At 39.3% G+C, this 27,993-nt stretch overlaps 1 protein-coding gene across 1 annotated transcript; it reads right to left on the bottom strand.

The window, feature by feature from the left end:
• Window positions 1-192: 192 nt before the first annotated feature.
• On the bottom strand, window positions 193-27,269 carry LOC149005607 (Endoplasmic reticulum vesicle transporter protein). The gene is made up of 12 exons (XM_089167945.1): window positions 27,061-27,269; window positions 26,508-26,600; window positions 25,479-25,561; window positions 25,220-25,295; window positions 25,032-25,099; window positions 19,941-20,022; window positions 18,774-18,895; window positions 18,611-18,694; window positions 14,263-14,409; window positions 7,540-7,648; window positions 7,324-7,443; window positions 193-291 (listed from the first exon to the last, which is right to left on the bottom strand). The coding sequence occupies exons 2-12, from the start codon at window positions 26,593-26,595 to the stop codon at window positions 218-220; spliced, it is 1,053 nt and encodes a 350-aa protein (XP_089024071.1). The 5' UTR covers window positions 26,596-26,600; window positions 27,061-27,269; the 3' UTR covers window positions 193-217.
• Window positions 27,270-27,993: the final 724 nt, after the last annotated feature.

Genomic DNA, 27,993 nt, shown 5'->3' with positions numbered 1-27,993 from the left:
ATAAAACAAGAGTAATTTTACATAAAAGATAATACAATTCAAGCAGACTAGCACAGGAACAAAGGATGACAGGAAGTTGCATCAGTTTCTCTAGTGGCTCAGCATCTTCGCATTCTCACCCATGTGCCAAAAAAATGGAAGATAGTTCATTGGTGAACTAGTGAAACCCTAGACAATACAGAGCTTTGCTGCTTGCAATTGATCAAAATCTCACTGATTAACGCAGTCTTGTTCTACTTTTCGACTTTGTAAATGTCTCAAGAAGCCTGTACATCCATCGATCTAGCATTCCTGTTAATATCAGGCAAATCCAGTGAATCTCACATTAGAAACTAATAACAAACCTTAAGAAAAGAAAGTCGTGGTACTACAAATTAATTGGAAACATGAAAAACACGATCTACCAAGTCAAGACAAGTGAATAGTGGTTGCCAATTCACTACATCCAATGATTTCAAGGCACAAAACCTATTTTTTTCAAATAGTGTCCCAACAACAAAGACTGGTCCCAAAACAGGAAAGGCCAGCAAGGGGATTAGCTCACAGGATTGTAGGAAATAGGAAAAGAACCAAAAATAAAGAATGACATTAGCTTGAATGAATCAAAATTGAACAGCACTAAAGTTTTAATCAATCTCTGGTTTTAGATGACCAAAAAATAAGCAATATTTTCATCAAAATTCTTATGCTTGGACTGTGAGATGTGGAACAATCTTTCTACAATTAGGAAACTTGAAAGTAAACAACAATAAACTGATAAAAAACCTAAAAACTAATGTTGCAAGAAGACAACAAAGAGGACCATGTGGGCTTTTTGTGTCGTATATAATGGCTGCTGCACTTCTAAAAATGTTCAGCAGCCATCTGCTGTTCTCCATGCGCTAGTGCGGGGCTTCAGAACACAAATTTTTGGTACTGTTTTTTTTTTTTTTTTTGGTAAAGTTGGACTTGGGGTATTGCCGTCAACACAATCTGGTCGAATGATTATTGAATTCTGGAGCTTCCACCGCATCTGATTGGGCAAGACCCTCAAGAATATGTGAATATGTTGTTAAACTTCCCAAAATCAGTATTCAATGTCTCTTTTTGAAAGTTGGACTTGGGGGTCCATATGACCTATGTGGAATCTAACACTATCTTGGCTATACAACAGGCCACTGAAGCCAATTGTAAACTAACATGACATGTAGCCATCTGGACTTTTCAATGCAGCACAACCAGTAAGTCACTTCTCTCAAATCTCTTTTCTTTTCTCTTCTTCTTGTGAGTGTTCTCCTCCTTCCCCTTCTTCAAATTTGAATCTTCTTAGATTTCTCCTTCTTCCCCTTTCTTCTTTATCATTCTTTCTTCTCTATTTGTGTTCCATTATTTGGTATCAGCGCCCAAACCTAGGTAAATCTCTTCTCTATCTCACGGACTTTTCAACCTTCTTGTATCTTTTTCCTACTTTTCTTCTCCTCCCTAAGATCTTTCTATCTCTTCTATGCCTCCTCTTCATATTTTTTCTTTTCCCTAATTTATTTTCTCAGTGATAGTGAACGATGTTGCAGCAACACATCAAAGCCTGTTTTTTGTGGACACAGATCAAGTAAGGCAGATTTTCTTTTAATGAAACTTGAGGACTGAGTCTTTTTTTTTTAAATGAAGGAATTGATGCAACACAACCAGAAGTACTGTTCATGCTACAGTAACATGACCAGTATGATTTTTCATATTTGGTAGGCCCCAAGGCCAGCTTAAAACTAAATGACTTGAAGCTTTAGCTTTGTGCATTTGCAGTTCCTCCCCCCCCCCCCCCCCAACATTTTGTTTCTCTCTCTCTTCTCTTCTTCTTATGGGAGTTCTCCTTCAAGTCTGATTCTTCGCAGATTTCTCCTTCTTCTCACTTCCTTCTCTATTTTGTCCCCATTACTTTCTCTTTCTACCATATCTTATTTTTCAATTGAAAAATAACCTTAAGACCTGTAAGCATTCTTGGTAGGAGTTAGAAGGCAGACTGCTTCTCACCAAATTCTAATGCCTGGATGACGAGATTCAAGGAAATCCTTCTAAAAGTAGAAAACTTGAACGTAAGAACAAAAACAACAATTAATTTTGCACTTTTGCTGAACCTGAAACCCTATTAGCATCTTGGGAGCTATTAGAATGTAGAAAACAGATCAGAATTGGTCTTAACAAGTAGAAAGAAGAATGTAAGAACAAAAACAACAATTAATTTGTAGAACTTGAAACTCAGCATCTTGGGAGCTATTAGAATGTCGAAAACAGATCAGAAATGATCTTAACAAGTAGAAAAACCCTTAAACTAAAAGAAACATATCTGAAGAGGGGGGGGTTAAAATTCGTATGGGCACAGGGCATGGAAGCTTATATGATCTAAGCTCAGAAATTCAGATATCAAAACCAGAAACTCAAACACAATTATCAAAGCAAACCATTAATTCCCAGAAGTAAATAAATTTCACAGTGGATCTACCCAGCATAAAGCTAAGATGCAAATGGGAATTCAAAAATTTGTATTTGTTACGTCTGTATCCATTTAGGAGAATCCAGAACAGTCCAAAAACTTATTTGATACAAATATAATAATGCACTCATCTGGCTAATTATAATCCTATTAATTTAGCAATTTGATGGTTAATTAAAAACAAATATATACACATACATACACAAAATGTATGCACGCACACACACACGCCCCAATGCCAAGATCTTTAAATCAGAACCAGCTTAACAGGATAAAATGGTTAGGCTTTAGGGTAATTCAGTAATGGTGCATGGGATGCCTCCATGAGGTGATCTAAACAGGGGTCTTTTTTCTAATGAAGAGCATAGTAATGTAGATGACTCCAAAGGGTTGGCAAGACAATAGAGGGCAACCTTGTCAACAAAGTCACACAACAAGAACACGAAAATGGCAAAAAGAACAAACAAACATGCAAAACAAGGTGATAGAGGATGAAATCCTTGAATTGATAATTTGGAATTTTCAAATGTAAGAATGGAGCTGAACTTGGATTGGACTTAGGATGGTGGTATCCTCTAAATTTCGTTGGGTTTGGGGGGTAGTTTAAAAGAACTCACTGGCTTTACGGCTTAAGATGATGGGTAACTTGGTTTGAAGTTAGGGATGATATATGGATGAATACTTAGGGATTGGTACAAACCTGATGGTTAGGCTGATATAGATGTGACTTCGAACTTTGGATTTCTTGGGGAGTCAAAAAATCAAGAAAATAACAGCAATGGGGAAAGAACAGGGTGGAGAAGATCTTGACTTGTAGCTAACCTTGCTGCTGATATATTGTTCTTCAATGGGGAATGTGGATTAACAGAGGTGTAGACTGAATCCAAAGCTACAAAAAGAATCTTGGACTTGAAATGCCAAGAATCTTCAACCACCTTGGACTTTAAGCACCAAGGATCCGAGGTCCTAAAGTTTGACACCAAGATCCTTAAACTTGGAGTTGAATTGCCAAATCTGATCTCTTAAGCAGCTGAGCAGACCATCAAATGGGATATAACTAATCAACCTTACAAAAGAAGTCATGGGTGATGCAGCCCTAAATTGAAGACATTCTTCAAATAGGGCCAACTTTCCAAGATTTTAACTCTTTTAAAAGGGTTTAGGGTCATAAGATTTTCGGAAGGAGCATAGGTTATTGTGATGTAACTAGGTCCAGCCCCCACAAAAACCATCAAAGATTGAATCAAGAGCCAAGCCAATTGGTGCCCAAAGGGCTGGCCAAACCCTCAAAAGGATATATTTTGGTCTTGTTCCCAACCTCTTTGAACCCAAATGGGTCGGTAATTTCCCTAGTATTTTTGGGAGTCCGTACTACTATTGCTTTTTAAGTAGTTGAGTGGTCAGAGGAGTTTCAGTCGCAGTTGGAATCAATTTTAAAGAAAGATTCCTTCTGGATAATTATTTATTAATTTTAACAACTTATTTTCTAGATCTTTAGAAGACTCCTTTATAATTTGTTATTGAGTTGCTGAGTTGTAAAGGGTATCCCTATTTAAAAAGGATTCCCCAGTTTGAGTCTATTTCCCTCATGTGTAAGGCTATTTAAAGCCCCCACCTCCTTGAAAACAATTCAGTTGAAGATTAAATAAAAATTACAGAGACTAGGGAGTCGTGAAAGCCTAGCCCACAATCCAGATGGAGGGATTAAAGACTTTCTGCAAATTCCAGCATTGGTCTTCATCTCCTTCAAGCCTGTGACTGCCATAGGAGCCCTCTTCAACTCATTCCTCAGTCTGACAACCAACATAAACAAGTAGTAAGTACAACACCAGCCCCTTAGAACCCCTAATCCCATTGTGTACCCCCATCACAAGCTTTCCCCCCCCCCCCCCTCTTCTTCCTTATGGCAGCCGCCCCCCCCCCCCCCCAAAAAAAAAAAAAACATACAACCCTAAAAAACGCCATCCCTTTCCTCTCTAGACCCTCCCCCTCGGATCGCACCTTCCTTCTTCCCCTTTCCCTACTTCTAAACCTAACTACAGTCCTGTATTTAAAGTTGCAAAATTTTCTGCAACTCATCTTCTTCCTTGGAACCCTAAAACCCGAAACCTATTAAAAACACAATAACTCCTAAACCCCTAACCCAAAGCCTAAACCCTTTTAGGACTAGAATCCCCAACCCCTACCCTACCTTTGATCCCAACCCTAACCTTAACTAAGAGTCCTAGACTCTATAGTATTCCTTATTCTACTTGGGAAAAGTGCTGCAATTGCAGATTGTTATAAACAGAATAATTCTCTTGAAATTTCCAACCTAATTCAACTCTAAACTTAACCCTAGACCTCCCCACACTTGGATCCAAATATTAAGAACCAATCAGACCCAGCCGCAGGTTTCCTTGAGATTTTTGAGTGTGTTTAGCTGCTATTTTCTGAGTTTTAACCCAAGACAGCAAGGGTTGAGATCTAATTTTTTCTGTTCACTTTGAGAGAGTATTGAAGACTGGCCCAGACCCTGGGTTACATTGTATTGTGGTTGGATAGTTTGAGAGATTTAGAGTAATGAGGTATATAAATGGATAGGTAGGTTCTTGAGATATAGGATGAAAGGCTATTGGAATAGGGTAGAACTTAGAGAAATCTGGGTAATGGTATATAGAGATGATCCCTAAAGTTTGGGACCGTTCTAATGATTATATTGGTGTATATCTAAGTTGAAAATTTGGGTTCATTGGGAAGTACAAGAGTTCAAGAAAGGTGTTTAGAACCTTGGGGTTTGGATGGTTTTTAATTCTCACACGAATATTCCCCCCTCCCCCTTGCCATCTTCTTCCCTTAGAATATGGGGGTGACATTGAAAATGGATAAAAACTAACTGAGACTAACAGTGTTAGTAATCATGGTGGGAGATCTCACGAGATATCTCATTTTTTTCAAGTAGGTGAGACGAGATGGAGGTCAAGAGCAGAGAGTTGGGATATCTCGCTCAAGATCTTGCCATATCTCGCCCTGAATCTTGCTGGACTCTCAATTTTTGCCTTTTTTTGGGAATTACGGCTGGATTTTCACTTGCAACTACTCTTAGCACATCTACAATGTCGAAGGAAAATCAATCATTCTCTACTTATATTATGAACTTATGATTTAATGACTTGTATAGAACTTCTAATGGTTGTATAATTTTATTATTCTATTCTTGAAAATTGAGATTGTGATACTCTTAAGGACTGAATTTTGATAACATTTTGGTTACTTGATGCATTTGATACACTTGCTTTTCATTTATATGCCTTAAAGGTTCTATATTACATGTTGTATAACTTTGCATTGCCTAATCCTATAACATTTCGATTTCACACTCTGGGTAGACTTAGAAATCATACTTAGGGTTGTTTTCTAACAAATCCAAAGCCACCAATGTATTCAAAAGGCCTTACATAGGCTAAATACCAAGTTTCAACCTAATTGAGGCCCTAAAACCCACCAAAATGGGCCACCGAGTTGACGCCAAAAAATTGTATGTCTCGATCGAGATCTCGGTTTTTCAAGGTGGCGAGATCTCAATCGAGAGCGAGATCTTCTACCATGTTAGTAATAGGGGGTCTAATTGATAAATTGGATAACTCAAGAGATGGCATTAGTATTGGGGGTTAACTTAGCTGAAGTTTTCCTTTAATCAAATCATATATACATATACATTCCAAAATTCCTAATTTGACTCAAAAAAGGACTCCAGATCACTTTAGAAGACTCAAAAAGGTAAATAAAAAAAATTTTAAAAAAAAACAGAATTTTATCTAAGAACTAAGTATCCTAATGTAACTCAAACACTAAACCAAATACTGAATTGCACACTTAATCCGCTGTACCATCATTACCCACCCCTTTATGGGCTTAAAATTTAGGCCAATCAAATTTAGGCCAATCACGTCAATAAACCAAAACATAAGAACATAATGTATATAAAACACACCAATGGACCAGAATTAAGTATTTTAAAGCCAATTGACCATTTTGGACATTTTTTACCGCATCACTAGAACTAATAGGACTTGACCTAGAAATAAAACAGAATTAGGAGTTATTTCTTCATTGTTACATCTCTCCAGCTTATTCACCAAAAACAAACACAGAATTAGGACTAGAATAATTAGCTTAAATTTTTAAAAGAAAAATGCTTAAGACCAGAAAGTCCTAAATATTAAATGGAACCGGAAATTAAAACAATTGAATCATGGTTCAATTTTGAAAATAAATAAATGAAAAGGATTGAATGCATGGACGATTTCCATATTCAACTCAAGTAACCATATTTTAGGTTCATAAAATTGGGCGATTACTGACATAACTTCTGGTTGTCCTTCGACTATAAAGTGGAGCCACTAACCAGAGTGATGTAACCCACCTTGTCATTAAATACCTCCTTATCTAATTGTCAACTATATTTCTGATCCACACCATTATTCCTTTTCAATAAATTTCAGTCAATGGAAATACAAAAATCAATTATATATGTTAGAAACTAGGAAAAACAAACACAAAATCAATGAACTCAATAAGCATGTAAATTGCATCACCACTATTGACTATAAATTTAACTGCATGCAAATTATTTTTCCTAAGAAATTTTAAGCAAAACACATAGTAGCTGACTTCGACAAGCAGAACTGCCCCGGCCTAGTAAGGCACTCATATGTGAACAGAACGGATTTTTAGGTCTGTATCCAAACAGAAAAATGGCCACACAAGGGTTACCATATTCCAGACAAGCTAGTGAGAAAAGAGAGGACCTAGTATGAACAATCAAAGAATAGCATCAAGCAAATATAAAATGGGGAAGAGGTACAAGTAGGAACCTGTTAGTGCAAATGTACCACCAAGTACTGCACAGAGTCGTGTGATGAAATGCAGAAAACTACGCCGATCTTCTCTGATGGTCACAGTGATTGGTGAAAGATCATACAAGAAGTAAACAGCTGCAGAATTAACGGACACACTAGTTATTTAAAAATAGAGTAAGCGTGGAACAGAATCACCAAACATGAAGTTTAGACTTCAAAGTGACTGCCAACCTGGCCACGACCTATCAAACTCGTGCATGGGGACAAAATACTCCGTAACAGAAAACTGATTAGTTGGAAGGACTTCCTTGGAGAGATACCTGTATTCAGTTGGAACAACCTATGTGGCAATAGATAAAAATGTGAGAGTCTGAGAGATACAATGGAAACAAAATAAACATTAGAAGCATCCACAGAATCGTAATTTATCATGGCTAGAGCATAATTGCTGTCTCTTTATTAGATTCTTTATTCAGTGAAGTATTATAGCCTAAGACCTAGGGATGTGACAAAAACAAACTTCAACAGTTATAAGCCAACAAAAGTAGGCAATGGACATAATTTTGGGGGCAATGGACATAATTTTGGAGTATGATTATTCTTTGAAATGACCATGATGAAGATCCTGCACCAAGTTGGGACATTGTCCTTAGGAATAAGCCTAGAGTTGGCTCATTTAGAGGTTGGGCCCTTTGTCCATTTTTCACTTGCTAATGCGCCTCCAGCCTAAAACATGAGCACCGAGTTGATACACGAATTTAGGCATATTTAATTAGCTTAAATTATGTTTAGTTATTGAACCATGATTCAGCTGTCTCAAGAGTTTTATTTCTCAGTCCAACTTAAAGTTTGGGTACTTGGGCCACTTTAGGCTTTTTAGCTTTTACTATCAAATTAAATTGTTTTAGGATCCACACTCCCTCACAAGCACTGAAGTTGTGTATTATTTAAAGCCATTTTAGGTTGTTCACTAAATTTTAGGAACTAGTTTCCCTAGGGTATAGCAACTAGTTTTCCCATTTTATCAGATTTCAGCTTTTCCTATTTGTATTCGCTGCTTAAGCCCATTTGTAGTACCCCATGATGGGAACCGTAAAGAATACTTGATAATTGGTTATTTTCCCATTGCAAACAGCTGTTATTGCTGCTGCCTCCTTCCCGATATGGGATCTTGTTAGGAACTCCCAATGGATCCTCACATTAAACAGATGAATCCCCTGCAACTAGCTACAGGCAACAGCCTTTGGTCCCCTTCACACACCAAGGCACACACCGTAACTTTTCCCAATCCTCACACACACACACAGCAAATGAAAGGTAAGCAAAGCTGGAAGAATGTTGCAAATGGAGTACAACTTCAACACTGAAATTGATGAGCAACAAATGCAATTACAATGCCTCCCCCAACCTGAATACCTAACTAATTGAAAGAGGGTCTTCCCCTCCCTGCAACCAAGCTTGCCCTTGTAAAAGACTATTCAATCCCTTGGGCTCTTGTTGAGATCAAGAAAACAAGTGCAGCTTCTTGAATAGCATCAGCGTTGAAGATGTCTACAACCAGTATGTGCCTGAAATTTCTTATTGCAGCAAGCCATCCCTCAGCCTTAATTGATCCCCAACGCGTTCATATCTATACCTCCGCATCCTCATAAAATCCACTAGCCTACTGCTGACATACTCACCTTTGGTACATGGGTTGCACCCAGAATCAGGAAAATTTTCAGAAACGAAGTCGCCATTGCAAACAAACCCTCCAGGATCATCTTCAATTGCAAGGTGCCATATCGTCACCATCAGAGTCGAGCCTACCACCTTGGCCACTGCCATAAGCCTCTAGTGGCCCAGAACACAGACCTGGTACTTTGCTTCTCATCACAGCAACAGTGCCTACACGAGATTTTGGGGTTGAAGACGATGGCCCATTTGATCGTTAATTTGGTTCAACCGCTGTGGGATTGATTCCAAGGGTCGTACAGGTTCTCGAATAGTCTTCAGTTCATTTAAATTAGTTGGGCCTAGGTTATTATGTTGACCGGCTGGACCTTGAGTTAGCCGAATGGGTTGGGATGATGGAGGTTCCTTAGGTTTTTTAATGACAGTTTTTAGATTCCACAGAATGGGTAAAGTCCCTTATTTGCCCACTGTATTTAACCCAAATAACCAAATTGTTGCCCTACAATCTTTGTGCTATTGAGCCCTAAACATCTCTCCAGGCCTTCATTCCGAGCTCCGGCAACCACCACAAGCTTCCCACACCTTGCCCTCTCTTCTCTTCTCTATTAGATGCATAGAAGAAAATTCGACCAAAATTGTTGAAATTTCGGTCAAAATGTCTACATTTTTCAAAAACGAAACGAAATTCCAATTGTTTCGGAGAAGTGTCAAATTTCGACCGAAATTTCAGAGATTTCGACCATTTCAACTTGTTTTTCCTACTTTTTGTTGATTTCTATCCCATTTTCATCTAATTTACACGACTCCTTTGCCTTCAAACACTTCTTTTTGCTCATTTTTTGCCTCCAAACACCTCCTAAGCCGCAACAGCTACAAAAGAAACTCTGGCAACAATAGAATGTGAAGCATGAGCCATACCCAACAGTTCCGAACTTTCTCTTTTTTATTTTTGTTCTGTTCATGCCTTAAATGATCTTGTATTGCCTTGAAGTTAATATATGTTTAGCCTAGGACTATGATCTATGATTGTGTTTTGTTAAACTTATCTTTTTATTATTTTCCATCATTTTTTCATTTTCTGATCTTAATAATTATTTTCTAAAATTATGTATTTTTATTTTATGTATATATGATATATAGGCTTCAACTTAATATATGTGAAACACCATCACTTGATTTAATCGGTCATTTTATTTTGTTGACTTCTTGTATATGTAACCATTCTACCAAACAATTCATGTATGCTAATGATTCTATGCCGTGTGTAATACAAGCTTGCACTTGTCGGAAATAATCATTTGTCAGTATACTTGAATGATAAATTTTCAATGGTTTTTTTTTTTTGGCAAAATACTAGTTCATTGTGTTTATTATGCTTGAAATAGGTAATATGGAATAATCCAAATCATTTTGAGTTCATATGATGCCGAAATTGAAGTTCCAATTTCCAGAAAAAGTGTCCAGTTTCGACCGATATTTCAACCGAAACATCAAAATTTCAGCCTTTTGCAAGGTCGAAATTCCTATTCCGGTCGAATTTTCTTCCTTAGTTCAATGTGGGTTTAGCTTTTACATCCGTATGCTCTGGCGATTCTGAATCTACCTCACTGTTCTTCCTCTTCAACAGGTACGCTCTCCGTCATCCTTGAACTTTTGGTGGGCCTTTTCTTCTCTCTCTATTTGCTGCACAAGGAACTCTAATTTGCAGTCCATGGCTGACAACTGGCCTTGCAAGCCCTTCACAATAGCTTCCAAGTCTGCTATCCTGATCTTCATTCGGGTCCCTACCATTTCCCAAGGATCAAACTGCTCTGATGCCAGATGTTAGGAACCCCCAATGGCTCTCGGCAGCACCATTTGGTCTCCTTCACACACCATGGCACACACCCTCACTTTCCCAAACCTCACACACACAAATTGGAAATGGAAAGGTAAGCAAAGCTAGAAAAATATTGCAAATGGATTACAACTTCAGACAGAAATTGATGAGCAAACAATGCCTCCCCTAACCTGAATACCTAACTGCTTTGCCCCAACCAAGGGTCTTCCCCTCCCCACAACCAAGCTTGCCCTTACAAAGCACTATTCAATTTTCCCTTCACAATTCCTCTCTTCCCTTACCAACTCCCCCCCAACACAATCCCAACAAACTACTTCCCATCTATGAAATTGATCCCCCACAACTCCCTTATTCTCTACCACTACCGTGTACGCCCCTCAATACTGGTCTCCTAATAAATCTGGTTTGGTGCAACATATCCAGACTGAATTTTGTAACATCCAAGTGCAAGCTTCTTGGTGAGTCATATCAAGATGCTGGAGTTGGAACCTTGGTGAGTAGCATCCAAGCTCCTTTTTGACTGTGGAAACAGGAAACAGTCTTTTACCCCATCAATCAACTTGCTACCCTTCCAGGTCTCCTCGAAAACATCATAAGTTTTAGCCTTCTCAGCCCAGTTATAGGCCTCACCTCACCTTCCTGACTCCTCTCACTAGAGGAAGAAAGAAGAATCGTCTCTGCCATTCCATCTGCACAAGAAACCAGCTTTTGGCTCCCTTGCTGACCATCCACAAGCTGTCACCTACAGCCATCCAACCTCTAGCTCCTACACAAGCCTTTGTGCTTCCCAAGAAAACCTCAGTGTTGCACAATCCACAATCCCCTTGTCTGGTGCACCGTCTTCTCAGGAGTTTCCTTTGGTCACGAGCTGTTTACCAGATGGTCCTGTAGAGTTCGAACTATAGTCACCAAAAAAACTTGATCAAACTGCCACTCTGTAGAAGGTAGTCTCATGGCTAACTGTCAACAAAAGAACCTTGATCAAACTACCACTCTGTAGAAGGTATAGTCTCATGGCTAACTGCTGTAAGCAGGCTAACCCGCTTCCCCCAATAACAACCCCCAATTCGATCCAGGTGTATTTTGGTTATTTTCTCTGTTGTAACAAATTAACAATTAGGTATGGGTTCCATCGAGTCCAGGATGTTGTCTAGACCTTAAGATATATTTTTATTTTATTTTTCTAATTATTGTTTTGCAAGTTATTTAAGAGTCCTTGTCTAGGTGAGATTCCCAAATAGGTTGGGATCCCACAATTTGAGTCCACTTTAATTTCCTTTTTTTAGGTCTCTATATCTACTCTTAGAATTTGGACTGGAGTTCTATAGAGCTAGTTATTGAGTTTTATTCTTTGAGTCGAAGTCTTAGTCAAGAGTAGTTGAGTTAGTTTTGGATAAGCCAATTAGAGTTCTAGTTGGTTTTCCAACTTAGAGTCCTTTTGCATTTCTTTATTTGAGGCCATAAACAAAACCTTCCAGCCATGTAATCTTCAATTTGAAATTGATTAACAAAATTCTGGTTTGGAGGCGAACAACGTCGTGGCCTTTCTTGGGAGGGGCCACAGCGGATTTAGAGAGTTTTCTTCTTCAATTTCAATAAGTGTTCTTCAATTCTAGCAACCATTCAACAATACCAGAAATCTTTTTTTCTATCTACAAGTACTGCATCCCCAATCCCATCCCTACCCTTCCCTCTTCTTCCCTCATCCATCACACCCTTCTTTTCTTAAATTTTCTTGAATTTTCAGACTTTTCTTGAGACTATTCAACATCAGATCTACATCAGTCTAACCGTTAGATCTATCCCAAACTTTAAGAATCCCCCCAACCCTAGTGACCTAGGATCCTAATTTGGCCTCATTCTAACATCTGATTTCAAGATATAATTGAAGTCTTGAATTATCGTGCTTCCCAAGACCTAAAAACAAGAACCTTCATAGCTTTTATTTTAGCCATCCAAACACCACCAAACCTGGGGAATCATATGCTCACATTATTACCTACATTCCCTCCAAGTTTCAACCCATTCCAACCCCTTTGGACCTCAATTTCCCATCTCAAGCATCTAGATTATCGGTGAGCCCTAATTCTCTCCAATTCAATTCCAAAACACTAATTGCTTCCATTATAATCCCATTAGATTGCTGGTCCACAAAGGAGAGAATACTACAGCAACCTTAAAATCTGGATTCCATCACTAACCCCAATGCCCTTCTCTACCATTGAGCACCCCCCCCTAAGAAAAAAGTCTTCTTCGTTTCTGGATTACCTGCAGTCCCTTTACATACCCTGCACCTTCTCTGAGCACCCCGCCCCCCAAAAAAAAGTCTTCTTCATTTCTGGATTACCTGCAGTCCCTTTACATACCCTGGCACCTTCTCTGACATCCCCCTACTTTCCTGTTTGCTGCCCTGTGAACCAATTCTGTCTGGTTCTACAACTGTGAAACATTTTCTATCTTATATCACTCCCTGTTACTACAATATCCCCCCCCCCCAAAAAAAAAGGGCCCTTTAACCTTCTACTGTCCCAACCTCACACGACTGTGCCCAATAATCCAAATTTAAACCCCCACATTTATTTCCTTCCCTTTTCCATTACCCACCAGAGTCTCTCCAATAACCTGAACCATCCTTCTCCCTCCTATCCTCTCCTCCCCTCCCCTCTACTGTAGGCACAAAAGCTTCCCTTCCCCATTTCATGTCCCCCCAACCATTCAGGCAATCCTTCCTTTTCCTTTTCTATGTCTAAAGGTCCTATTGAGAACATCTTGGGAATTCCAATACCCTGGCCAAGCAAGCTGATATCTGATCCCTTATCAAAGTCCATCATGCAAATTTTTGTGCATCGCAAAAACTGAAGTCCTTCAAGAAAATGTGTGTCACAGCTCCACCACCATTGCCCCTTCTTGATCCTCCCTCAAGTGCCCATTAGGTCCTCTAGAACCCCTCCGACACTCCTTACACATTCTTATCAGCTTCCCTCAATTTCTTCGTCTCAAGATCTCCCTAACTAGTTCTTCAGATCTCTTTTTAAATGTGGATCCAGATCAGATTCATCAGCCTCATCTTTTGAGAATTAATTTTTGGCCATACTTTTGACTTCCCAAAGAATTTTTTGTCCACCAGAATTTCTGATTTGAAGTTATCAAATTTCTCTTTTATCAGGTTCCAAATCCATGTGATTCCAGTTTAGTTATTGAACCCGTTAATTTTTAAGCGTGTAGAAATCCATCAGTAATCTATTGAAATATGGCCAAATTTGGAAAGCATTTTAGCAAAGTAAGGTGCCTATGATATCCTTTAACCACCCACCATTACAATTTTGGATTTTCAAAGGGGAACCTAGGAGATGGAATATACATGAAAAAGAAAACAAAAATCCAATAAACAGCATATGTCAGAGGAATAAATAGATCAATTAAAAACATCAGAGCGACACCTTTATGTAATACTTGAATGTCCCACTCGTTCCCCGCAAAATTCGTTCTGTTCCATCAAGTGGGTTATGAATTCCAGGGTACTTTGGCCCAAATGATAAATCATGAATAACATGGCTCACATTCACATGACCAGCTCCCTCAAAGATCTGAAGAAAAGAGAGCGGGATGTTGACGAAATAAATCAATGTGGAATGAACATAGAACAAATATGATATGCACATGAACTTCAGCAGAATGCTTAGTATATGATAAAACATATGATGCTTTTGTAGAATATGATAGGAACACTACCCTCAGGCAATTATTTTCTATATGAGATGCTTTGGCAAAGGGAAGTCTGACATCTAGTAAAGAAAGCTAGTGCCGACAGATTCAATAACTCGTAGATGTGATCATTGTATAAATGAAATAAGACAGCATTTTCCTTCACCATAATAGTTGAATTTTGGGTTTCATATGCTCACTGCAGTACAACTGATCCTTCAGTTAGTTGAATTTTGGGTTTCAAATGCAGCTGAACAACTGGTTTTCTCTGTTACGTCTAGTCTGGCCTCCCATCATGTGTTCTTTCTCCAAACTCCTCTGATATTCTTCTCAGTTGTCTCAATTATTTTATTTCTTCCTTAATTCATCCTTCTTCCTTGCATCATATCTCCTCCAGTACTGCTTGTTTCCTCTCACAAATGACAGCTAATATTCTACTGTTAAGATTAACTGGTTTTTGTTTTCAGAATTCAGGTCAATCTTCTATACATTTCAAGTTCGAACTCTGCCCTGTTTCCATGAGTTCACCAACAGATATTGCACAATTCAAATTTCATTAGAATATTGTTTTCCTGGTGTGGACTGCTCTACAGGCCTGAACAACAACATTTGTTCCCTTCTTGCTATTTGTTCCCACAAGACAAATAAAGCCCTAGGCCCTGATGACTTTAGTATGGGTTTCTTCCTTGCTACTTGGGATTTCATTGAGAATGATCTTGTCCATGCCATCTGTAGCTTCTTCTTCAACCCCTCCCAAATCTTTTCCATCAATCAGACTTTCCTTTGTCTCATCCCCAAAAAGCCAAGAGCATCTTCCCTCTCTAATTTTCGTCCCATCTCCCTCTATAATCTCATCTATAAATTCATCTCTAAAGTCCTTGCGAATAGGCTCAAAAGGGTCCGTCCATCCCTTGTGAGCCCTAATCAATCAGCCTTCATCTCAGGTCGCAGCATTGCATACAACATTCTCCTTTGTGCGGAGATTATTCGGGGCTTTAAGAGATCTTCCCATTCCCCGGCCGCCCTTCTTAAAGTTGATCTCCACAAAGCTTTTGATTCCATTCGCTGGGACTTCATTAGTGATGTCCTTTTTACCATGCGCTTTTCTCTCACTTTCATCCGCTAGATCAAAGCATGCATTTCCAACCCTCGATTCTCCGTCTTGGCCAACGGATCCCTGGCTGGATTCTTCCCCTTGCGTTGTTGGCATCCACCAAGGCTGCCCCCTATCTCCCTTCCTCTTCTCTCTTACTTTAGAAGTCCTCTCCCGCATCCTCCAATCCAAAACCGTCCAACTCCTCATTTCCCCCATCCCTATATGTAGGTCTCTAAACCTCACTCATCTTGCTTATGCGGACGATCTCATGATATTCTCTGAAGCGGACCACCTATCTATCGCCTCCATCCTCTTAGCCCTTTCGCTCTTCGAATCCCTTTCTGGCCTTAGGGTCAATCTCGGCAAATCCACCATATTCCTTTCCGGTATCTCTGATCAACTATGTGTCTCTCTCCTCCAACTCTCAGGCTTCTCACTTGGTTCCTTCCCGGTGGTCTATCTTGGTCTCCCTCTCATCCCGGGTAGGCTCACTCTCCACCACTGCCTTCCAATGCTTGACAAAATCCATAAGAAATTGCAGCTTTGGAAGGGCAAACTCTTATCCTTTGCTGGCCGAGTGATCCTCATCCGTTTTGTGCTCCAGTCCACCTGTCTTTACTTGTGCAGAATATTCTCCTTCCCCAAAGCCACCATCCATGCAATGGAATCCTTATTTTGTACCTTCCTTTGGAAAGGGCAGGATGTCTCTAGATTCATTCAATCTGTCAGTTGATCCTCCATCTGTAGCCCTACTTTCGAAGGGGGGCTTGGTATCAGCCGGATCTCTGATGTAAACTTGGCTTGCCTCCTCAAACTCATCTGGAAGATTGCCTCAAAGCATGATTCTATTTGGGATAGGTGGGTCTATTCTTACCTTCTCCGATCGGATTCCTTCTAAACTGTTCCTATGCCCTCCAATCCTTCTTGGGTTTGGAGGAAAATCCTCCTTCTCTGCCCCCGAGCTATCTTTACTATCTCTATCTCCATCTCTAATGGATCTTCCACATCCTTTTGGCTTGACCCGTGGCATCCGATGGGCATTCTCTACAATCACTTTGGTACCCGCACTGTCTACGACACTCGTATCCCCAAAACCATCCCCTTGTCAACTTTCATCTCTAATGGGTCCTAGATCCCCTCCCCCTTCCTATTCTCACACAGGTTTGGGGTTCCCTTCCCCCTCTCTCCAACTCCTCCTGTGACCTCACCATTTGGCTTCCGTCCCCCACCAAATCCCTTTCCACATCTTTGGCCTGGAACCTCCTTAGACCCCATAATCCAAAACCTCCCTGGCCCCCTTTGGTCTGGTTCAAAGGCTTCATTCCCCGCCATTCCATTAGGTTGCGTTTGTTTGCAGGAATAAAGGTGGGATGGGAAAAAGGGGTGGGAAAATTCTTGAAAAAATCATATTTTTTCCTACTTTTCCTTTAAATCCTAAAAGTGTAGATTGTTTGATTGCTTGGGGTGGGAAGGTTAGAGACAAGTTTCCTTAAATTAAAGAAACTTGTTTGGTGATGTGGCAACCCAACTTTCCCACCCCTAGCCTTTTCAAAACCCCACAAAATGTGTGGGAATTTGTGAAAAAGTGTGGAAAAGTAAAATGTGAGACCCACAAGTAACACTTTTCCACACTTTCCTTTCATTTCCTTCCCTTCTCCCCACCCCACTACACATGGGGCCCACACGTTATTTTTCCCCACCCCACCTTTGCAAACAAACGCAGCCTTACCCTTTGGAGGGCCCTCAACCAAGCCCTTCCCACCCAAGTATTCCTCTCTGATTGCCACATCCCTAGTAACCCCAATTGCATCCTCTGCTGGTCTGCATTGGAAAACCTTAAACACCTCTTCTTTTCCTGCCCTTTCTCCAGATCTATTTGGGAAAAAGCCCTCTCCTTCATATGGCCCTGTTCGAGATGTTCCTTCGGATTTGGTCTAGATTGGTCTTGGAATTTGAGAAACTTTTCGCGCTCTTCCATTTGCGATCGGATTGGTAAGCTGGTGTTTTGTGCCCTAGTCCATCACCTTTGGTGGGAGCGTAATCGTCGGAGATGGACTTCCAAATCTCACTCGATTGATCAGATTTGGAATGCCATCTACTTTATTCACATTCTCTTCTAGATTGACCTGTTTTCCTTGTCCATTCCCTTGCCGGCCCCGGCTTTTCCCTTGCCCGGGCTGAGCTACTGGGGGCCCTCTTTTTAATAGTTCATGATCCTTCAACCCCCCCCCCCCGACATGGGACTAAGTTTTGTACTCCTTACCAGTCCCCCAAACCCCTGTATACTAAACCATCTGTTCGTATGGACCCCTCAATGATCTCCCAAGCGGGGTGATATTATGCCACCTCTAGGGTGTCAATGTCACATTAACCAAGTAAGAGTTGGTTTATTTGGTGTCTTAAGTATTCAGTCCCTTCTTAACTCTTAAATTTCTATTTACTGTCTCTTCTTAATCTCGATTTCTGATGTCAGTAACCTAGTTACTCATAAATACAGGTATCAAAACATGTATGATGCGTACCACAATAACTGGTTTTGCTTCCAAATTGTATTCGTTTCTGAATTTTCTCCAGCTCTCTGATTTTCCATCAAACTTCAAAATTTAGAATCATGGTATTTAGTGTGGTCCCAACCTCTATAATCATATAGATTCTATTATAAACTTGGAGTGCACCACAACAGACCAGTAATATGTTGCCCATATACAAAGTACAATCACCTTAACCAACAAAAAAGCATACTTCATAGTTCACAAATAGCAGACATAGGCAAGGAATCAAACATTATCCCATTCTAGATGTAATTCAAAGCTCAAATCAAATTATTCATAGTTTCCAGTTTCAATTTCAGAGTTTTTTGCTTACATCACAGTAATTTTTATATGGCTTTGGTGAAATTCCCAAAAATTTCACTAAATAATTTTGATTTATATTCCTTTAAAGATGAAATACTCATGAAACATGAAAACTCAATAACAAGAACTGACCTGCTGGGCAACAAATATGTTTAATCCATGAACAGAAATATGAAAGTTTCCAGCAACCCTTTGAACATTTAAAATCCCAAAAACCTGCATAAGTGTGAAGAAGACATAAATAAAGAGATAAACTGATTGACCACCCAAATGTGCCTGAAAATTCCGGACATACTCGGCATCCTTCCCCACTGGCCAATGCTTGCTTCACATCCTTGACTTTATTTTCAGCATCTTGTTCAAAACCATGAGACTGAAGTTTTTTAGAAGCATCCTCATGGTGTTCTTGGTCATGATCTGTTTAAGAGAAACAACAACTTATTATATACCTCTTTCTCAACTTCAACTAAAGATGGTGTTATTCTACAATATAAAATTCACAGCTGAAATAATTCTTTCATTGGAAATGCAGAAGTACAAAGAAAACAAAGTAAGGCTACGGATCCACTACCAAAAAGAGAAAAAGAAATCCTCCACACGACTAGATAGAGAAAAGGCTCAGGAAATCCCTCTCCCCCAAACCACCCACCCACCCGCCACCCAAAAAACCCCTGAGGGAAAAAATGGATCTAGAATTTGATCAAACAGTAAAAGCAGAAAGCAAATATGTCAGGAAAAACAGTTCAGTTGCTATTACATTTGGCGGTCAATCATGGCTTTAAATCTCAGGATTGCATCAGGTGTATTGGCCAATCCCTGTTTTCTCTCTGAACTGGTGAATGCTGATCCATCTAATCCTGACCAGTAAGGAAATTATACCATGAAAATCTGTGAAATGTCAACTTTGACCCATTTTTCTCAGGATTGCCCATGTCCAATCCAGCCAATCCCAAGGTCTAAAACCTTATGCCCATAGAGAAAAGAGAGGAAGGAAGAGATCCCACAGGCTACTTCTTCCCAATAAAAATATGGCAATGAAACCAGTAGAAGTGCTGAAGATCAACAACGACAACTGAATAACCAACACATGCCTAACTTAAATTACATGCAGCTAGGATTTAGCCTAAACCCAGATAAAGATGAGCAGGGGCTGGGCTTAGAAAAGTTAGCATTACTGCAGATTCTATGTAATACAAAGACACGGTTTCATTTTGACTGAAATAAATTCTTAAACCTATTAGACAGGGACCCCAAAAAAAACAGAAATAAGAAAATAATCTAAAGAAGGACCCACGCATACATAACTTATATCGTGCAATCATAAAGTGACAGGCTCACAGCCTTCTAATCCATTCAGTAGACTAACAAATAACAAATGGGGAAATTAATCATAGATGATAATAATTTCTCCACTAAATTTATCCAAATATAAGAATGGGTGACTGAGCCACCACAGCATTACCATGTTTGTGAGTATGACCCCCTTCAACTAGGTCAGATATGTATTCAGTGCCAATGATGTGGCCATCACGACTCAAGCGAACCTGGAAGTAGTATCAAATCATTAGCAGAACAAGAAGCTCATCAGAGAAGAACAAGCATGTCAAAAGCCACTGAATAAACAAAGAACAATGACTAATGAAAGATGGAATTTTTTTTGGAAACAGACACCATGATAAGTAAATTTGAAGAAAAAAAATTTTAAAACATAGTAAAAAGATTCCTTTACTAAAATCAATCTGACAACCAGGAGAGAAATTAGTGAATTAAAATTAAGAGACAAGAGTACAACTACAAAAGAATCATACAAACACATGAAACCCTCAGGAATAGAAATGACAACATGGTTCAATATACACAATCTTCTAGCCCCTCTCTTGCAGACTTATCTGCCAGGGAATTGGTGAATTTGAACCTCCAAAAGAATGATATTTTCCCGAGGTGAAGGGGAGAGCTAGGATGTCTAATTAGGTGGGAAGTTTATCTCATAACTCATTCATTTAGTGCCAAGTATTTAAGAATTGAACCACAGTTAATTTGGTCCATGGTTTAGATCAGCTGAAACCAAACCAACTGATCACGTAACCTTGATTTATTGATGAATGTCAAATAATGCAGGAGTAATTCCTAGGACAGCTCCAAACATGTTGGGGAACCCAGATGGAGATGTCTATTGGTTTTTCAGGCTCCAACATGCTCCTTTAGTTTATTATATTTGCAATAATCTTGAAATGTTTTGTTTTAGTTTTTATAAACTAAGTAGTTATGGAGTTTGATTTGGAATTGTGTTTCAGTTTTAGAGCTCAGTTAGGAGTCTCTATTCCCCCCCCCCCATAGATACAAGGTTGTACTCAAAAGAAAGCTAGAGTTTAATGACAAAAAAAGTGGGTCCACTTACTCTTGCCGGTGTCATACAGCAGCAAGGTCATGTGACCTCCTTTCACCTTTTCATAGTTCTTCTCCTTTTTTCTAATATTAATACTCTTCTCCAGATGTAGATCAAAAAGAATGAGTGCCAGTTAACCAAGAAATTTGAAGACCAATTCAAATGAGACCAAGAAATGGTTTCTTGAATTTCAATAATAGGCTATGGCGGAATGAAGTCAATGGGCAAAGCTCTTCTTTCTCCTCCTTCCTCTTCTCTCTCTTTTTCTGCCTGGCAGGCTGGTAGCTGGTAGTTCTTGTATTATTGCCATAGAATCAAGCACACTCCAGAATCCTCTTTTCTAAGAATCAGCAGTCTTCTATGGCTGTAAGTGTCTTTGATAGAAGGGTTTTTGGAGGATTTAGGGTTTATAAGTGTTAGGATATGGTTATAGAGGGTTCAGCCAGGCTTAGAACCTTTAGGGTCTAATATTTAAGGCTTGAAGCCTAGCTGTAATATGGTTTCAGATCTGAAATTAAAGCTAGGGTTTAGGTAGGATAGGTCTTGAGGGATTCTTGGGTTCGGCTAGGTTACGAATAATCTGCTGTTTTTATTTTGTAGTTTCAGATTTAATCCTAAAGGGTTAGGGTTTCAAAATTAGGTCTACTAGTTGGATTGGGACTCTTGAGGTGTTGGCTAGGATAGGATTTGGAAGGGGAGGTAGAATAGGTAATCCTAAAACTGTTTGGAGTTTAGTTGTGGGGCTTGGGGAGTTACGAGAGCTTTTGAGAAACTAGGGTTTAGGGTTGCTACAGGTAAAAGATGAAGAGGAATTTCAGACCTAGTGCAATATGGCTTAATGAAGAAACTAACAGTAGGACTGACATGTATGGATAGGAGTAATCCTATAGGGTAAGGGAGGGGTTGAATGGGGAAGGGGATCTAGGGATTTGGGGGGAGGGAGGGTGCTGCTACCGCAGGGAAGAATGGGGAGTGGGGGAGGGTTGCATTGGCTTAGGACAGAGAGTATGGGGTAGGGGAGGGGATAGGGTTGAACTTAATTGGATGGGGACTTGTAGTTGCTGAATTACTTGAAGATTGGTGTTGCCACAAAGCTTGATAGGTGGGGAATTAATGAAGAAAGCTACGGAAACTTATCACACTCCACTGTGGGATTCCCCTTGGGCTCCCACAACAACTCTTCCTTATATCTCAAATCTTTATTCACATAATCAAGTCTGAACTTTACATTTGGAGAGGCTTATTTATAGCCTATTGAAGGAAATTGAACTAGGACTCTAACTTGCAATACAAATCAAACTAAAATTCTTAATTGACTATCTTACTCTAGAAGGATCTAAATTGGAATCTAACAATAGATATGGACTCATTGCAAGTAAAATGAAACAAGGGGACTTCCTTGCAACTTATGAATCCCAACCTAACAAGGACACTTCAATAACTCAACAGCTAATAACTCAAATTCAAAAATAAAAGTAGAACAATGATCCCACAAACATACTGGACCTAATGAGACCCCACATTGACCAAATTGAAGAAGTGCAAAACTACCAAAGTACCCCCATGCTTGGGCAAAATTACCAGGCCTGCTGGTAGGGCCATAGGATACTGGTAAGCCCCTTGGGCCATCACTAGGTGGTCCCAGATCTGGCTTACATCATACTGGTTTTGACATTTTCACAATTTGCAAAATGACACCCAATGTTTTTCAGATTTAGACTTTACTAATAAGTTTCCTTCCTACGGGACTGAAATATATACCAGTGACAACACAGAAAACCTTATATATTATTATAAGGAAACTCAATCCTGATTGCGGCACTCATCTCTTACTTAAACCCTAGAAAACCTCATACTTTGGTTCTCCCCAGGTAACCCTAAAATTCGTCAAGCCTAAATCAACCATCAAAATCAATTTCAGTTCAGACCAACTACCCACTTAAATAAAACCATTTGAGTTTAGATGCATTTTGACAAGCAGAAACCCTAGACACCCTCATCCTGCACTTTCCAGGAAACGAAAACCCAAACCTTAAGTTGCTGAAACTTCAAATCCAACACTAGTTCACCATCCGCGAAACCATAAACCTTCACTGATAAACCCTCCTAAACTCGCTTGACAAACCCTACCATCAAAGCCTACTAGCATGGTTCAGACCAAACCTAACCTTAGTTTTTGACCTAAAAACCCCAAGTTAACTAATTAGAGATGTCTATCATTGAAGATTCTGACAGGGAGCTTTATAGATGATTGGATCGAATGACTGGCTTCTTGAAGGCTGTCTATTCAGCCATAGCAAGGATTTGGCTTGACTTCACCAAGAACCTCATGGAATACTCAAACTTTGGACCTTCTCTGACCAAAGTTGACATAAACCAGTAGTTGAAGCAGCACCACACACATATCAAACCTTGAAGGCAAAATAATCAACTGTTGCCTATTCTAACTTCTCATTGATGGGGGGCTATTTATTGCCTTGCATAAGAAGTCCTAGTGAAATAAGGACTTAGAAACCAACTTAAACTAGGAAAAACATAAGAAAAATACTACTCTGCACTTAGAATTTACATATTTACCAAGCAAACTAAGAAACAACCTATTGATGTAACCAGACAAAGAAGAGCCCAAAAGAAGGCCTAAGCCCACTAGCAGCAGCTTGCGGCACTACCAAAGGGGAGCCAAAACCCTGCAAGGGTATTTTGATCATTATCCACTCATAATTTGAGCCCTATTTAGTTGGGATAATTCCAGCTAATTTTGGAGAATCCTCATTTACTTTTAATTTGTTATTTAAAGTCCTCATGGAGAACTTATTTAAGAGTCCTAATTACAAGTTAGTTTGAGTTCTTTAAGAGTCAAAGTGGGAGTGTCAATAATAGATTATAAATTCAGACCTAAATTCATACCATTGGTTGTAACTCAATTCAGTTTTGGATAAATCAAATTGTGAGATTTGCAGCCAGGAAGTGTGCATGCATTTTTCACGGATGAGAATCCCTGCGGCACTTAGTGAAGGAATCCTCCTCTCCAAGAATCTGATCAGCAGCCCTCATCCACAACTAAGTCTAATCCCCAGCCCCTCCCCCATCTCCACTCCCCTCCCCTAGCCTTCAATTTCTTCCCCTAACTTAGCAACAGCCTAATAGCCCAAGAAAACCCATCACAGCCCTCTTACTTGTAATTCAATTCTGCAATTCAAATTCTTTCTTGAATCTGTGAAGAATTCCAAGAAAGAGAGGGGAAAAAAAGAAGAAAGGAAGAAGAAAAGTTTAAGAATCATCCCTAACCCACCAGCCCAACCGCAAGTCCCAGGCCCCATTCCTCTTTACCGCAGAGTCCCTATCCCTTCCTTTACCCAGGATACCATCCCTTCCCTCCTCTAGCTACATACCAAAGACCCCAACCATTCCCATACCATCCTACAGTATTCTTGTGCATCCCAAAACCCTAAAATTCCCCAAAATCTATCCCATCTTTGTGATTGTTAAAACCCTAAACCTTCCCAATCCCAACACATAGCCTACTTTTCCTCTATTCCTTACCCATGGGTTACCAAAATTTGAAATAAACTTCCAGCGGTAGGTATTGTTAGCTGGTTTGATTTAAGAGGAACCTGAAGACTGGCCCACACCCTGGGTTACATAACTTGTTTTCGTAATTGGCCTAAATGCAGAACTTTTGGACCCACAGGACAGGCCCATGACCACTTTACTGTATAAAACCAAGGTCTAACACCTATATCTATCAACCTTAAGTTGAGTTCACAGGAAATAGGCTAATCCAGTGCTAGATTTGCATGCATAATCTTCAAGTCACAATTTCCTGCTCAAATTACCTACACCAATAACTCAAGAGCAAGAGCACTCATGGTCTCCCTGGTTTCTTCTGCAGGCCTAACATTAATCAGCTTAAGCAACCTACGAACAAAGGAGACTTCAACATCACCATCACATATATTCCACTACTTGAACCCCCCCCCCAACCCAAGGTGAATATGGTTCCTATGTATCTCACTGATTTTGTATGCCTCCCTTTCTGGATTCCTTAACCATTACTCCAAGTAAAGCAAGAAATAAGAAGTATTGATAAGTACTGGCAAAAAGACAAAAAAAAAAACATATCAAGCTCAATTGCAAAGATCTTGGAAGAAGAGAACACTTCCTTACCTTCCAAATGTTTGTATCAATGTCTACTTCATGTTTGCCTGACATATCAACAGCATCGATACTTAAAACTGCAACACATGAAAAGTTGCATCAATGCTTAGATGCATGAAATATAATTCCACTGATATTTCATCAAAAAAAAAATCCATAAGAAACACAATTTTCATCATAGAATCACAAATGCTAACCATCACAAGGTAGAGAAGGGAATGACACATTTATGTTGATTGGAAGAGTCTCTCCACGCTTCAAATCCACAGACATCTGAAACATGACAAGCAATCCATAAAGATAACCCAGATGATCTAAGGAAACATACTTGCTAACTACAACCCCATGCAAGTAGAATTATGCTACCAGAGAGAAAATGTTTTGGGTACAGCCCAATGAATATCTAATGAAGAAGCATAATATGTAAAGAGCAACAACAGAAGGTTAGACTCACACCTGATGTACTGTGTATGTTGTAAGGTAGTACTTCAGCTCATGCAAAAACAATGTAGCCATGATGATTAAACCAACAATGGACACTGCCAAAAGGAAGATGAAGGAATTAAGGTCAGTAAGTCCAAGCCAAAGAAAAGCAAATCCATTCCTATTTTAAGCAATTAAAATAAGGAAATAAAAAATTAGTGCAGCTAGAAAAATATTTCAAGCAGCCTTTCAACAAGAATTAAGTCTGAGAATATCCAATTGGGGCAGGAGTTGAACTAGCTAAAGAAGCCATTATAGCCTTGCTTTTCATGATAAAAAAATTGAAATGCATTTGAAATCAGCTAGGTCATTTTGATCTCCAACTATGTTTCTGGTTTGGATAAAGTTTGTGCTTGGACATCAAGCTTTTAGTAAATTGAATAACAAGATCAGATTGAAGTGAAACCATAAGTATGGAAAACAATCTTGTCCAATAAATGACACAGATTTGTCATCCAAGTGAACATCTCTATCTTAGGAATGATTCCAGGATGGGTTATACACATGTTGGGCCTTTGATCCCAAGGTTTCTATGTAATAGGTCACTTTTAAGGGCCTAGAGTAGGAGTTTTTAGGATCCATATGGAATCAGCTTCTAAAAAACCAATATGGGATATAGAAGATTCATTACCATTGCAAAACAGCTCTCTTTTCTATATTAATCATCTTTTGCAGTCCTCTGGTTCAATGTAGCATACATCTTTTTAACAATTCTTGGAGTCCCCCAAGAAGCTCCCCCCCCCCCCCAAAAAATAATAAATAAAAAGGCGCATGGATTACGCTATAATTCCCATCATTGCGATCCATTCAACAGGTACTACCTTCCTCCCTGAAAAAACTTTTAAACTTGGTAGTGGATGGAACCAACTAAATAAAAGCTTTAAGAATCCAACATAGCATAGAGTCATAATTTAAGATAATCATGAAACAGACAAAGAATTTACTTAAGTTTTTATAATTTAAGGTACACAAACCCTACAAAACAATTAAAAATAAACATACCCACTGCTCCAGACTGTGTCTTCTGCAACAAATGCTCTTCAGCCCGAGGAAATGCATCAATGCTCTTCAGAACTTGCTTCACCTTCATTTTATCTTGGAACCCATAAAAAACCGTTAATAAACCTCTCACATAACAAAAACAATTAAGTAAATCGACTACATTTTTTTGCATGATAAATCAATCTCACTCGTGTACAGTATTACCATATTACTAAGCAGAATCAAAATTGAACTCAATGCAGTTACAATTAGAATTGCTTGAGAGATCAAGAATATGGACATCCTAGAGCCTAGCAGGTAACATCCCCGCAACCCTTTGTATCAATTCCCCTGCCTTCAAACTCTAATTTCGAATGAAAAAAATGAAATTCTCTAAATACAATAGCTAATGATGTTGTTAGGTTTCGATGTTTGTTAAAGGTAGAATTAAAACCTGAAGAAAAACATCTTTGGAGTTTAAAAATCAAACTAGAATAAATCAACAATCAACAATGAAAAGACGGAACTAATGATTAAAGATCTAGAATAGCATCAAACGCAAAAAATATCATACCGGAGACAAGATTCAGATTGTGGGAGAGATATTCTCTTCTCTCTCTTTTTTGTTTTTTCAACTTTTCTTCCCTCCTGCTCTGCTCTTCTTCTCTTATTACCTTGGCCTTCAACGTTGTCAGGGCAAAGGCATAAGATCGAGCAGGTGGAGGGAGGGAGACACTCTCGGGTAAACGCAAGACGAGATTTATTTCTTTATCGGTAATTGCTTTAGAAGTCTATTTTTACGGCGCGGAAAGGATGGGCACCTATTATTCTATTAAAATACACATATGAAATTACAAAAGTAACCCCAAAGGGATAGAAGAAGAAGAAGATAGATGGAGCCATGGAGGTGGGGCGACTGTTCGAAATCTAATTTGACGGGTATCTGGTACCATTTGTTTTGTTCCACCAAAAAGATGAGACCTTGGCCTTCTCGCCGGCGTATCTTTTCTGTTTAGATTTAGAAAGACATTGGTGGGTACGGAGCTATTGCCCGAAATCGTCATGATAAGGTTATTTTTGCTTTGGCAGGTGGTAGTAATGAAAAAAATATTACTCGATTGGAATTATATGCGATCAAGCGTGGCATGGAGACTGCTCGTGAAATGGGTTTGACGATGATAGAAATTCGATCTGATTCCATGGTGGCCATCCAATCTATTTAGGGACATTTTTCTACATCTTGGAGGGTTGTTGATTTGATCATGGAGATTAGGGAGTTAAGGGGTGGTTTTTTGATATGTAATTTTGTTCATCATGTTCGGGAGATTAACGTTTGTGCGGACTTCCTGGCAGGTTTCTTTAATACCTCCCAAGAAATCCATCTAGTTGCAGATGCTCTTCCGTTAGCTCTTTCTGCTTTTGTTCGGGATGATGCTAATGGTAAGAAATTCTTTAGAATGTAATTTTCTTTCTTTTTTTCTCTTTATTTAATCAAAGCTCCTCTTTC

Source organism: Hakea prostrata, chromosome 9 (genome assembly GCF_041222555.1).
Source record: "Hakea prostrata isolate BN-2017 chromosome 9, UWA_Hpros_2, whole genome shotgun sequence".
Lineage (NCBI taxonomy): Eukaryota > Viridiplantae > Streptophyta > Magnoliopsida > Proteales > Proteaceae > Hakea > Hakea prostrata.
This window is presented reverse-complemented; position numbering and strand designations above follow the sequence as displayed.